The 14,533-nt window shown below is 34.8% G+C and overlaps 1 protein-coding gene across 1 annotated transcript; it reads left to right on the forward strand.

Annotated features, from left to right (window-relative positions):
- The first annotated feature begins 1,674 nt into the window (after positions 1 to 1,674).
- On the forward strand, positions 1,675 to 13,957 carry LOC107915230 (STE20/SPS1-related proline-alanine-rich protein kinase). Its single transcript, XM_041079660.1, has 22 exons — positions 1,675 to 2,157; positions 2,447 to 2,622; positions 2,917 to 3,171; positions 3,516 to 3,640; positions 3,893 to 3,937; positions 4,026 to 4,107; positions 4,186 to 4,254; positions 4,340 to 4,510; positions 4,612 to 4,677; positions 10,696 to 10,764; positions 10,853 to 10,972; positions 11,126 to 11,196; positions 11,373 to 11,603; positions 11,889 to 11,998; positions 12,142 to 12,233; positions 12,307 to 12,348; positions 12,689 to 12,811; positions 12,896 to 12,944; positions 13,033 to 13,094; positions 13,283 to 13,344; positions 13,446 to 13,497; positions 13,577 to 13,957. Exons 2-22 carry the CDS (start codon positions 2,464 to 2,466, stop codon positions 13,580 to 13,582), a joined length of 2,061 nt encoding a protein of 686 aa, XP_040935594.1. The 5' UTR covers positions 1,675 to 2,157; positions 2,447 to 2,463; the 3' UTR covers positions 13,583 to 13,957.
- Positions 13,958 to 14,533: the final 576 nt, after the last annotated feature.

Here is a 14,533-nt window from a genome sequence, read left to right on the forward strand (position 1 = left end):
AATGGAGTTTTAGTGAATAACAGAGACTATCATTTGTCCATCACAACTTGTGAATACAACAAAAATATTCATGAAATAAATCTACAAATTGAAAAGAGAGAAGACATGTGGAGTAAATGAGGAGAAGAAAAAAACAAAAGACAAGTAAATGGCTTGAAAAAAAAAAAAGAAACAAGTTTTTATTAGCACAACTTTTTAGCACTAAAAAATATGTTAATTTTATAAAAAAAATTTAAGTTAGTGATATCACACAAATTCAAATTTTAAAGACAACATTATTAATAAGGATAATCACAAGGTATTAAATATATACGGTAAAACGGATATGAATTTCCTTTTTAAAATCCATTGTTTAACTTATAAACAGTATATGAAATTAAATTAAGTTAAATATAACTCTATGAATTTAAATTATAATGAGTCGAATTAATATGCTAAATTATATTTTAAACCAACATCTTAAAAATTAATTCAACCCATTTAATAAAAAATAATTATTTTACTTGTTTTTATAATATAAATTTTTATTTCTATAATAATATAGATAAAAAGCGACTAATTTAAACACGTAAATTTAGCTGTATGTAATATTAAAAACTAGTTAATTTGAAAGTGTAAAGGAATAAAATTCAGTTTTCACTATATAATAAAAACCCGTAGAAAAATTTTGTCATATAGAGTGTGTTAAATTATTTAATGCATTATCATTGGAAGTAATTTTAAGTAAATTTAATTGTATAATTATTTGATTATATATCATTGTTGCAATTATACATAGGTTTTGTGTTTGACATCTTTGGGACTGGTGAAACAATAAATTAGACCCCTTTTTTTAAAAAATAAATATATGTATAATGTAATATAATAAAAGTTGAAAAAATTTGAGGCCTTAATAATAGCAGTGGAGGTAGAAATTTTTTTTAGGGGGCCGGAATTAAATTACATATTTTTATGATTGTAAAAATACAATTTCACTATCTTAATAGTCTATATTTTTATAATTTTTAAAAGATTAAATTAAATTTTTTATTATTTTGAGTACCAAAGTATAATTTTATTATTACTAATTTAAAATTTTATTAATTATAAATAGCTTAAATGAGAAATTTTCTATTTTAGGGGGTCGATGCCCTTGCCAGCCCCCTTTCACTTCACCACAGCTTAAGAAATGAAACATTTGTGATGAAAAATTGAAAGTCATGGGAATTTAATTAATTAATTATAGTTTGGAATTTTTTTCCTAACATTATAAGTTGAAAAAATATTTTGTTTGAACCCTTTCCAATTTTAGGCCTTAGACAACTACACTTTCAAATAACTTCCAAGATCGGATCGGGCCTGATTATACAACACAGTGTTTCCATACATAATTAATTTATAAATATAGATATCTAGAATCATACATATTAATTTAGTTAGATAAAGAACTAAAATATCACTATTTTATAAAATAAATTCTATTTTTATTTTTTAATATAAAAATAAAAATAACTTTATAATAAAATCTATTTTTATAAATCTATTTGTTATATTTCAGGTAAATACAATTTATTTGGGAGAAAATGAGTAGTGATGTCGAATAACATAGGTTTAAATGGACAGATAGGGAAAAAAAAGGGAAGGAAACGGAGGAACCAAACACAAATGGCGGGATTCTTGCATGCAAATGTTATTTATTTCTCAAGTTGAGCGGCGACCCGATACCCTCGCTCTCTCTCTCTCACGACATGGCGAAGACGACAATAACCCCTCTGTCCACAATGTCTCTTTCTCTTTTCCACCATTATTTTCTTGTTCACTTCTCTCACCTATCAATGAATGCCAATTACCTTTCACATTAGTCAATTATATACCTTTCAAACCTTTTGGTTTCATGAATATCTCTCACCTATCAATGAATGCCAATTACCTTTCACATTTGTCAATTATATACCTTTCAAACCTTTTGGTTTCATGAATATCAAATATTTCTTCCTGTAATTGTCTTTTTAAAACCTTTTTTTTTTTTTTTGCTTTAGGTTTTCTTTTCTATGTTTACATATCATGGTGACCACTTTGTTTGCTCATTGCATGCAGAGGAATTTTATTTTTAATCATGGGATGTGGATTCTAAATCAGCTGCTACATATTTGAGGGTTTTAATAGACTTCACTTCGGGTTGGTTTATTGATGTTGAATTTTTTTTGTCTCTATTATGATATTTTTTTATTGAAATTGCTCTCTTTTTGGGACTAATTCCTTCATAATTGAGCGCTTTTGCTTAGTATTTAAGAGAAATGAGGTTAACTTGTATGTAATTCCATTGATTGGTTTTTCATTATTAATGCTAGCTTGTAACCTGCTGCAATGCAAATACTTCATCATTTCTATGGATTTGCATTGGATTTTATGCTCTTTTGAGGAGATTGAAAACCTTTTTCAATGTGTGGTTTTGTGACATTGTTAGGAAAGGTGTAAACTATAATGGAGAAGAAGAAATATCCAATTGGGCCGGATCATTATACATTGTACGAGGAGGTGGGGCAAGGTGTTAGTGCTTCCGTGTACCGTGCTGTCTGTATACACATTAATGAAGTTGTTGCAATCAAAATTCTTGATTTTGAACGTGAAAATTGTGATCTGGTAATCCCTTCTTTCCAATTCTGCAGTTGTTTTTTTTTTTGTGGATGTGTGTGTGTTTAAAGTTGTCGTTTAGTTATCTGGTTGGGGTTATATGTTACGTCAAATTGGATGAAACATTATCTCTTTAGCTACACTAGGATGAACTACTTTGAAGTACTTAGAAAGTACGCCTTTGCCTTGCTTTTTTGTGATTATTGAAGAATGATACTAGATTTCTGTAGATGCTGCATATATTCTATTGGATATCTATCAAAACTTGTTGCTTTGACATTTTTCTCTAATCCACTTTCTCAGAATAACATTTGTCGTGAGGCGCAAACAATGGTCTTAGTTGATCATCCAAATGTTCTTAAATCACACTGCTCCTTTGTCAATGATCATAACCTATGGGTTGTCATGCCATACATGTCTGGGGGATCTTGTCTTCATATACTGAAGGCTGCATATCCTGATGGTTTTGAGGAGGTAGTTATAGCCACAATACTTCGTGAAGTGTTGAAAGGTTTAGAGTATCTTCACCATCACGGGCACATACATCGGGATGTTAAAGTAAGTACTTGGTCTTCGTTCGCATAATTTGAGTTCAATACACTTAATCCTTGGTTTTTAAAACCAAGCTCTTAATGTTTGGGTTACAGTTTTAGCTTACAAGTTAAGAGTTACATACATTCTAAAACTCAGTAAGTGAATATATTATTTTTGCTCAGAAAAAGGCAATTCTTATTTCTACAGTATTTATTTGAGTCGGTTATTTAGTATTGCAATGGGAACCATTTGATTATCATGATTAGCAGATTGTGAACTCCATTAATTTCATAATATCTAAAGTAGTTGTTTCTCATGTGTGAATGAAACACTTTGGTTCTTAGCTCTTCAATGGTCTTTTCCAATAGGCTGGGAATATTCTCATTGATTCACGAGGTGCAATCAAGCTAGGAGACTTTGGTGTTTCGACTTGCATTTTTGATTCGGGTGATAGGCAACGCATGAGGAATACATTTGTGGGGACACCATGCTGGTATGCTTACACTTCCACATTTATATCCTTAGATAAGAATCCTGAGTGCCAAATACTTTTGTGGTTAACTCAGGCTAACTATATCTTTATTAATCCATAGAAATATAGATCATAGAATAATCAACCAAATCCTATTCAGATAGCATCTTAATTTTGAACTAATGTCCTACTGGACTTTTTCATCGAGTAAAAGTGTCAAAGGTTCAGTGCTTCTTATCATCCGTAATCTAATTTCCTCTTCGTTGTTTGTAGGATGGCACCCGAGGTTATGGAGCAATTGCATGGTTATGATTTCAAGTCAGTCTATTGTTTTCTCAGAAAAGTGTCTCGTTCATGCTCCTTAAGTGACATTATGTTGATGGTTTATTTGGTAAAATCCCTGCAGGGCAGATATCTGGTCGTTTGGTATAACTGCACTAGAGCTTGCTCATGGCCACGCTCCATTCTCAAAATATCCCCCAATGAAGGTAGATAGATTCTGTGACCCCCCTTAGCACAATTAAAACCAAATTTATGTTTATTTAAAGCATATCTGTTGTTCTTAGGTGTTACTTATGACCTTGCAAAATGCACCCCCAGGCCTGGATTATGAAAGAGATAAGAAGTTTTCTAAGGTAGGTTACCAATCCAACATTTTTAATAGTTGGATTAAATTACATAATGTTATGCGTTCATCTTGTGTTTCTCTTCTCTTTTCAGTCTTTCAAGCAAATGATTGCTAGTTGCTTGGTGAAAGATCCTTCAAAGAGACCTTCAGCCATGAAATTATTAAAACATTCATTTTTTAAGCAAGCGAGGTCAAATGATTATATAGCAAGGACACTTCTAGATGGATTGCCTGTTCTTGGTGATCGTATCAAGGCATTGAAGGTTAGCATGCTATTTTTAATCATATGGCTCTTATTTGTATAGCCTTACATTATGTTTCTGTTACTATCTTATACTTACAACTTTATCGTTTTTAAAAACAGAAAAAGGAAGAAGATATGCTCGCACAAAAGAAAATGCCAGATGGTGAAAAAGAAGAGCTATCACAGGTTAGAACTTTCAAAATTTTAATTGAAACAGGTGGATGTTTCAATTCTCTTGTGCAGTCGCAGACATCTTTGTTTTTATTGTGGCTATCTGTTATGCGCCTTGGCGTAAGATCTAGTCACAGGTCTAGACGAGAAAGTATCTTTGCTTTGACCTATGGTTACTTAAAGGCAGATTCGTCTTTGACTGAACCCCCCTTCCCAAACTAACGTTTGTGATAAAAAATAAACTCCCCTTTTATTTCATATTGGCAGCCTTTTTATAGGTTGTTAATTACAAAGGAAAATCCTAATCTAATTCCTAATTTAAAGTCCTAATAGAATTCCTAATTTAAATTTTATAAGGAAATAAAAAACCTAGTAAAACTAAAACTCCTAAAGAAATTAAATAAATGTAAAATTCTAATTCCTATTCCTCCGTTGATATTGTTTTCCAATGAAAACATCTATATCATTACTCCCCCTCTCGGAGTTGAGCTTGTCCTCAAGCTCAAATTCAAGATAAGCTGCTCGAAAATTATCAATTGGTTCCCAAGTGGCATATTTTTAAATACATCCTGCCCATTGCACTAATAGTTCCCGCCGACCCCGATTAAGCCTGGTATTAATAATAGCTTGTGGAGTAGGCAATACCTTGCCATCATATACTAAGGGCAAGTCTCCTACCGCATCTGGTTGAGGTCCCTTGTATTCTTTGAAGAAAGAAACATGAAATACATCATGTATGTTGCTGCCTGTAGGTAATTCAAGCTGATAGGCCACTGATCCTATTTTGTTCAAGACTTTAAAAGGACCAAAATATTTTGACAATAACTTGTGATGCTTCTGTTTAGTTATCGTCAATTGTCGATACTGTTGAAGCCGTAACCAAACCCAATCCCCGACTTTAAAATTCAACTCTCTGTGCCCTAAATTATAAGTGGCTTTCATTCGTTGCTGAGCTTGCAAGAGTCTATCCCGAGCATTGTGTAAAAGTGCATCCCTATCTTGTAGAGCCTTATCCACAGCTTCAATCCTTGTAGAACCAGTTGAATAGGAGAGAAGTCGAGGTGGATCCCTACCGTATACTAATTGGAAGGGAATGGCCTTTAGGGCAGTATGATATGAGGTGTTGTAGCAATACTCAGCCCATGGAACCCAATCGACCCACTGTCATGGACGATCACTAGAGAGGCATCGTAGGTACATTTCTATTGTTCGGTTAACTACCTCTGTCTGACCATCAGATTGGGGATGGTATACTGAGGAAAAAGTGAGTTTAGAACCACTTTGACGAAATAATTCCTTCCAAAACAGGCTGAGGAAAACTTTATCACGGTCTAAAACTATGGATTCCGGCAAGCCATGAAGTCGGAATACCTCTGCAAAGAAGACGGTAGCAACAGGTATAGCAGTAAATGGATGGGACAAAGGTAAAAAATGAGCGTACTTCGACAGTCTGTCCACAACCACCATAAGTACCGATTTCCCTTTTACTTTGGGTAGACCCTCCACGAAATCCATAGAAATATCAGCCCAAACATGTTGTGGTATTGGAAGAGGTTGAAGTAAACCTGCGGGCTGTAAATTTTTCCATTTGTGGCGTTGGCATACTAAACAATGTTGCACAAATTCTAAGGTTACAAGCTTCATTCCTTTCAAAAAAAATCTTGGCGAAGACGATGCAATATTTTCAATTCCCCTTCATGTGCCATAGCATGTATATAGGAGATAAGAGTGGGAATAATTGGTGAGGTAGGTAAAAGGTACAACCTCCCTTTGAAGAAAATCAACCCATCTTATGCAACCCAATCGGGCCCCAACTCTCATTGTAGAATTCTCTATTGGAGTTGTGATAATTCTGGGGAAGCTTCTATTTCTCGTCTGATGGCTTTAAGAATTTCAACTTGAGGGAATGAAACAGTCATGAGGTGTGGTAAGTCTTCGTCTTTTCTAGATAAAGCATCTGTAGCCCTGTTCAACTTCCCTGCTTTATATTCCACTCGGAAATCAAACCCCATTAGCTTGCTGATCCAATGTTTTGTGGGGATGTCATAAGTCGTTGGTCTAACAAATACTTAAGACTGAAGTGATCAGTACGGATGAGGAAATGCCTTCCCCAAAGATAGGGTTGCCAATGAGTCACTGCCTTTGCCAAACCAATTAATTCACGTTCGTAGGCAGCCAACTTAAGGTGTCGATCTGCAATCTTGCAATTGAAAAAGGCAATGGGGTGTCCCTTTTGCTGTATTACAGCTCCAAACCCGCTGTTCGAAGCATCACATTCAACCACAAATTCCTCCGCAAAGTTGGGTAATTGCAAAACTGAGGCTGCTGAAAGAGAAGTTTTTAATTGGGTGAAAGCAACATCAGCTTCCTTAGTCCAGTTGAAGGCATTTTTCTTTAGAAGAGATGTTAAGGGTGCAGCCACTTGTCCATAATTCTTGATGAATTTTTTGTAATATCCTGCCAACCCAAGAAAGCCTCGTAGAGCCTTGGTAGTTTTAGGAGTTGGCCAATCGGTGACATCTTTAATTTTAGTGTGATCAACCTCGACCTCTTCACCATGGATAACATGACCGAGGTAGGTTACCTGAGACTCTCCAAAGAAACACTTGGATTTCTTTAAGAACAACATATTATCCCGCAAGAGTTTAAAAACTAATCTTACATGATGCATATTTTCAGTCCATGTTTTGCTATAAATTAATATGTCATCAAAGAAGACTAAAACAAACTTACGCAAGTAAGGGCGAAAAATGTCATTCATCAAACTCTGAAATGTGGAAGGGCATTGGTAAGCCCGAATGGCATGACAAGAAACTTAAAGTGTCCATGGTGGGTTCGGAAGGCTGTCTTTTCCACATCAGTAGTTGCCATTTTAATTTGAAAATATCCCGATCGTAAATCCAATTTTGTAAAATATTTTGCCCCATGAAGTTCGTCCAACAATTCATCCACGATAGGAATCGGATATTTGTCTTTAACAGTGCAAGCATTAAGCTCTCGATAATCGATGTAAAAACGCCATGACCCATCATGCTTCTTTACTAATAGTACTGGAGAAGAGAATGGTGATCTACTGGGTCGAATGATTCCTTGTTGTAACATTTGGTCACACTGCTTCTCAATCTCATCCTTTTGAAAATGTGGATATCGATAAGGCCTAACTACAATTGGTCTCGTTCCTATTTTGAGAGTTATACGATGGTTACATTTGCGATTAGGAGGTAACCCGGACGATTCTTGGAATAAATGCGCAAATTCTACCAGTAGCTTATCGAATACTATATTAGTTAAATTCTGTCCCTGTATCAAGCTGAGTTGTGGAACTTCCTCTGGGTGCTGCTAGGGGTGTGCATAATTCGGGTAAAACCGAAAAAATTCGGTTAACCGATCGAATTCGGTTAATCGGTCGGTTAACCGAATTTTTTCGGTCGGGGGTCGGTTAATTTTTTTATGATTTTTCGGTTAACGGTTAATTCGGTTCGAAACCGGTCGGTTAACCGAAAAAATTAATAAATAAAATTATCCAACCCAACCCAAACTCAATTACCCAACCCAATAAAACTAAAACTAAAGTTTACCCAATTACCCAATCCAATAAAACTAAAACTAAAAGACAACCCAATTTACTTTAATAATTTATAAATTTTTTAAATTTTAAAAATAAAAAATAAAAAAAATTCGGGTATTTTTCGGTAATTCGGTTAATTCGGTTAATTCGGTTAATTCGGGTAATTCGGGTAATTCGGGTAATTTTTAACCAAAAATAAAAAATATATAATTTTCGGTTAATTCGGTTAACCTACCTTATTAACCGAAAAAATTTCGGTTCGGTTAAATTTTTTTAAAAAAAATCGGTTCGGTTAACGGTTAAAATTTTTGGAAGGTTGGTTAATTCGGTTATAGTAATTTCGGGTCGGTTAACCGGTCGGTTAACCGAATGAACACCCCTAGGTGCTGCCCTTGCCAGAGTATCTTCTTCTTGTTTACTGCAAATTGCATAATTAAGGAGTTGAAATCCCATAAAATTAGACCAAGGGTACACAACCATTTAACCCCCAAAATCATATCAAACCCTTCTAATGGTATTGTATAAAAATCAGCTTGAAAGTTGTCATTGGCCACAACGAACAGTACTGATTTACAGATGCCAATGCTAGGAACCCGTTCTCCGTTTGCCACACATACTTGCAACCCCCCTTTCTTTTGTATTTTTAGTCCCAATCTTGGCACTAGACCTTCGCGTAGAAAGTTATGTGTACTGCCTGAATCAACGAGAACTAACACTATTTTTCCTGACACCTTTGCTGGTAGTTGCATAGTAGATGAATTGCAAGTTCCTCTAATGGCATGTAAGGAAATTTCAAGATCATCTACCTCATCATCTTGCTCATCTTCAATATCTGGTACTTCTATCCAAAATAGCCTTTTACATTTGTGCTCCATGGAGTAAGACTCGTCACAATTATAACACAATCCCTTAGCCCTTCTCTCCGCTATCTCTGCTCGTGTCAATCTTTTGATAAATGGTGCGGAAGAACCTATTTTGCTGTTATTCCCCATTGGTTTCGTTGTTTGTCCTCCTCCCTTTGCAAAGCTCTTAGTTGTTGGAATAATGGAATTGCTGCCAGTGTTTTGGGAAGCTGGCCAGTTTAGATTGGTTTGAGATAACATCTTGGAAGGGACTTTTTGTTTCCGTTCCAAAGCTCGAGCCATATTCATTGCAACTCCAAGGTTTCTCGGTTGTTGCATCTCGATATCAATTCTAAGTTCCTCTACTAATCCGATAGTAAAAAGGTTTACTTGTTGTCGAGGTTTAAGATCAATAGTCCTAGCCAGTAGTGATTGAAATTGACGTTGATATTCTTCTACCGTCCCAGTTTGTCTCAAGTTTGCAAGTTCCCCCAAGGGGTTATTACTCATAGGTGGCTCAAACCTGACATGACAACACTCTCTAAAGCGCTCCCAATCCAGATTTGCCTCCTCTTCCTCGATTTGATCAAACCACAATTGTGCTTCTCCTAAGATATGAAATGAAGCTAAGCCGACTTTGTCTTCTTCGTTGGTCCGCTGATTGCCAAAAAAATTTTCGCATCTTTTTAACCATCCTAAAGGATCACCAACACCATCATAAGTGGGAAATTCCATCTTGGAGTATCTTGGCACCATGCCCCCACCGTGTTGTGAATCTGAATTTCTTTTCTTGCCTCCACTGCTGCCTTGTTCTTTATTATTTTTTTCTAAATTCTCTTTCATTGTCTTTTGGACCGAAAGAGATAAAATCGCCATCTGCTCCTCTACTGCTTGTTGCCTTGTAGCCATTTGTTCCATAAATGCCTCCAGCTTGGCTGTCAAAGTTTTTTCGTCACCCATGACAGCTGGCTCTGATACCAAGTTGTTATGCGCCTTGGCGTAAGATCTAGTCACAGGTCTAGACGAGAAAGTATCCTTGCTTCGACCTATGGTTACTTAAAGGCAGATTCGTCTTTGACTGAACCCCTTTCCCAAACTAACGTTTGTGATAAAAAATAAACTCCCCTTTAATTTCATATTGGCAGCCTTTTTATAGGCTGTTAATTACAAAGGAAAATCCTAATCTAATTCCTAATTTAAAGTCCTAATAGAATTCCTAATTTAAAATTTATAAGGAAATAAAAAACCTAGTAAAACTAAAACTACTAAAGAAATTAAATAAATGTAGAATTCTAATTCCTATTCCTCCGTTGATATTGTTTTCCAATGAAAACATCTATATCACTATCATCAAGTCATGATTCTAGAATTCAAAATTTTGGTTAGATTCATAATACATGAAGTCAAACTAGGGTGTTGCATTTAAACCAAAATATTGTACTAGTCATATGTGGTTGGCAATGAGAAGGTTTATAGTTAATCTGTGAATTATTATTTTGCCTATATTTATTTTACTAGATTGAGGCGTGTTCAAATTTTTTGCTCATCAGTGTAATATCCTGTTGGCTGGGATTTGAAAGATCCGAGTTCATGACTTTTTGGTGCTTTTGTAATCATGAGCAGAATGAATATAAACGTGGGATAAGCGGATGGGATTTCAATCTTGAAGATGTGAAAGCTCAAGCTTCCCTGGTATAGTAATGGTTACTTTCCTGTTTCTTTTGGTGAATAACTTTTTAGGCGTTTTTAAAGCTTTTTAGAATTTGTAAATGCTTGTCAGATCCAAGATGAGGACCTTATATATTATACCAACCAAGGAGGGTGCTCAAATTATTTGCCTTCATATGATGGACGAGATAAGCTATCTGAATGTCAGACCTCTTCTCAAGCTACAGGCAAGGTATTTCAAGATATACTGTGTCTTTTATTTTTGGCAGGTTTATTGTAGGAATATAGGCTTTATTAGTTTTATCATTTTACGTCGTAGTTCGTCTTTTCTTCTTATTTTTCCTAGATTTCTTTTGGGTGGTTCTTGATGGTCTAGCTTTCACAGGAAGATAATGATCTGTTCCACAATCAACCAGCTCCTTCTCTAGCAGTTGATCCAACAAGAAGTATTGCCAAGTATGTTATTGAGACAGTATTTGACAGTCTTGCTATATTTCATTTTTACCTCTATGTCATTTTTAATCACTTTTGTTTAAGTCTAGTTCATTGAGAACATAGCAGTAGTCAGTAGTCATGCTTATTTTCGTGGAAGTAACGCCAATTACATTCTTTCTTTTTTTATCCAACATTAGATTTGAAAGATCTGATGATGACTCAAGCAGTGCTAGTGCCTCTTATGAACTGAATGTGACTTCACTTTCTGATAATGATCATGTTGAAAGTAATCTGGCTGAGAAGCCTGTCCTGGAGACCAATGGAAAATCTTCTGATAACATGATCAAACCTTCTCATCAAAGGACAACACCATTTTCAGGGAGCACCAGTATACCAGAAACCAGTGTTCTCCCAATTAAAGGAGAAAGGTGTGATACTTTGCTTACATAATTCTTTTTCTTGGTTATAATACTTAATCCTATGTTACACCGCTAGTAGGTCAATTTAATTTGCTTCTGCCATTTTGTAAGTTTCCTCTACCAAGGATTTGTTTTACAAGCTCCATTCATATATCTAAACTGGTATTAAACTATCATCACCTACCATATTTATACACATTAATTATCATAATATTTTTAAATATTTTCATCTTCATCCATGTATAGAGTTTATCATGTTATATTTCTCTAGCACTCATTTTATCAAGGTTTCAGTGATAAGCAAAACCAGCAGCACAACATTTCTGGTGGCAATGGAGCAGCAGTTTCTGTAGGAGGAGAAGATACTATTTCTGAACTTCCTTCTAAGACATCTAAATCACAAGGCAAGTGTTAACTTTTCATTCTCTAACTTCATTCTCTAACTTTTCAGTCTCCAGGTCTTATGATTTGGTTGATGATTGGTTAATTTTCTCTCTTGCCATTTCAAGTTGATTTACTTCCCCCAATAAATAAAGTGTCATTGCAGGAGTGAACAGTGATGATGAGAAAGCAAAGCCACCTGTCGTTCAGCAAAAGGGACGTTTTAAAGTTACATCCGAGAACGTTGATTTGGAAAAGGTGATCTATATCTTTGTGGCTCGACTGTAGCTTCTACTGTCATATAGGAGATGAATTAACCTTCTCTTTTCAGGTTGCCCCATCTACTATACTGCCAAAGAGTCGCAGCATGCAGGTTGGTACTTCGGAGGTCAGCACATGTGTGCCAAATTGCCTATTAGAACCAATTCTAGAATCCCATTTTATAGTTCTCTGGTAAATGCGCAATTAGGTTTTTGATTTGATTTATAATTAACTAGCAATCCTTGCAAAGCTTTTGTAGCACAATAGTTAGTTCTAACAAGTATTCGTAAAAGAAGATATATAGTTACAAGCAGAAAAGCTTACGGCCCATATCGAATCGATGTATATGTTGTTGTGCCTTATTCAAGCATATTGTCTGGAAACAAGAACATATCTATACTCTTATTTTGTAGCTTATAATTTTTATATTGTCAAAATTATGGGTTATGCAGGTGTTAAATACAAATCCTATGGTTTCACTAGCAGCAAAATCTGACTCTTCATTATCAATCCCTGCTGCCAATCATCTTTTTCCACTGTTGCAGTCTGTTTTGCAGACAAACATTCTTCAAAGGGTATATGTTAGCCAAATGTTTTTTTGACATTTCTACTTTATCTATTGGCTGATATTGTTCTACTTGGCGTGTTTTTGTCAACAGGAGTATATTCTCAATTTAATGAAGCACGTTTGTGCCAGTGAACCTATAGGTGCAACTACTTAAAATAGTCCTTCTATTCCTCTTTTTTATAAATTCAAATTATATTATCTTAAATTTATTTTATCTCCATTGCTTAGCTAGTCGTGCACTAGAGGGAGTATGTACACCGGCTAATGGGGCAGTCACAGAGAAATCTTTGGTAATTTTTTTCTCTTTAATTCACATTTTCCGTTCGATCATGGTTGATGGGTTGGCTGCCTGCCGTCATTATTGTGCTAGAATACATTCAACTTTATCCTACACCATTTTTAAGCCACCTATGAAACTACATGACTTCAATCTTACACCAAAGGATGTTATTGATTAAACAGTTTTCTTGAATTGCAGCTGGAACTAGCTCATGATAGGGAAAAGGAGTTACTTCATGAGATAACCGAGTTACAGTGGAGGTATTTCAATGTCGTGAAGTGTGATTTCTTTTTCCATCAGTTACTTTACCATCCAAATACCAAAAGAAGGTCTCTAAACCTTGTTTTTGCTATATATGCAGGCTCATCTGTGCTCAAGAAGAATTGCAAAAATACAAAACAGAGAATGCCCAGGTTAGTTTCTGAAACAGTTAGCTCATTTGTTCTCAATTTTCTTAAACCATAGCTGCCGATTCCAACCATGGAATTGCAGGTGTAATTTTATCTCGAATTGGAGCTGCGATGCAAGTAGAACCTTTTCTCCAACCATATGATTCTAAAGAAAGCTAAAAGGAGAAAGATTTAGAAACAAATATGAGCAAGAGAGATAAATGATGTAATTATATGGAGCTGGATGTTATTGTTTGTGTCATGCGCCCTTAAATTGTTGTAAACTACTCTATTATATTTTCTTCTCTAGATCAGCATATAAGTTGTAAATACTAAACATACTTTTAATCTTTAAGTCTAGTGATATTTATGTACTCCCCATTTGGTAAAATTTCCAAATGTTGATAAAAAAATTAAGCTTGAAATAATCATGATTGAAGTTTCATGGATCAACTTGGAATAATGAAAAAATTTTATAATTTCATATCTTTTTTACTGTTCATGTTTGGGGTTCGTGACTGTCCCTTTTAACAATGTTGTCTTCAAAGTTCGAATTTGAGTCTTCCCCTTACAATGTTGTCTCTAAAGTTTGTATCTTATCATTACATCTAACAAGTGGATATCACTTTTTAGTAAATTCATAATTTCATCTTATAGTGGTAAACCAGTCACTTTGTAAAGGTTATCAAAGTAAAACTTTGCCTATAAACAGAGTTAAAGTTCCTTGCAACAATTCCATCATAACACAAAAATATACACTCACGATGCCATACCCATTTGTTTATTGTTAACAATATCTTCAACTGGGAATGGTTCGTCCCTGTTCGGACTTTGAGTTTAGATCAAGTGGAAAATGATCAAGCGATACTAGAAATTCCAATTATTAATTAAATAAAAATTATTAAATATTAATATATTTTATATAGATTTCAGAGTCTCTATACTTAAAAATGAAAAGTTGAAGCAAGCCATGAGCATGCGTGTGTATTGTATATATATGATGTAGAACAAAGAGCCAAAGTTCAAGGGCTTGAGTCACGATATTGAATCATCTCATAGT

This window comes from Gossypium hirsutum, chromosome A10 (assembly GCF_007990345.1).
Source record: "Gossypium hirsutum isolate 1008001.06 chromosome A10, Gossypium_hirsutum_v2.1, whole genome shotgun sequence".
In the NCBI taxonomy this organism is placed as follows: domain Eukaryota; kingdom Viridiplantae; phylum Streptophyta; class Magnoliopsida; order Malvales; family Malvaceae; genus Gossypium; species Gossypium hirsutum.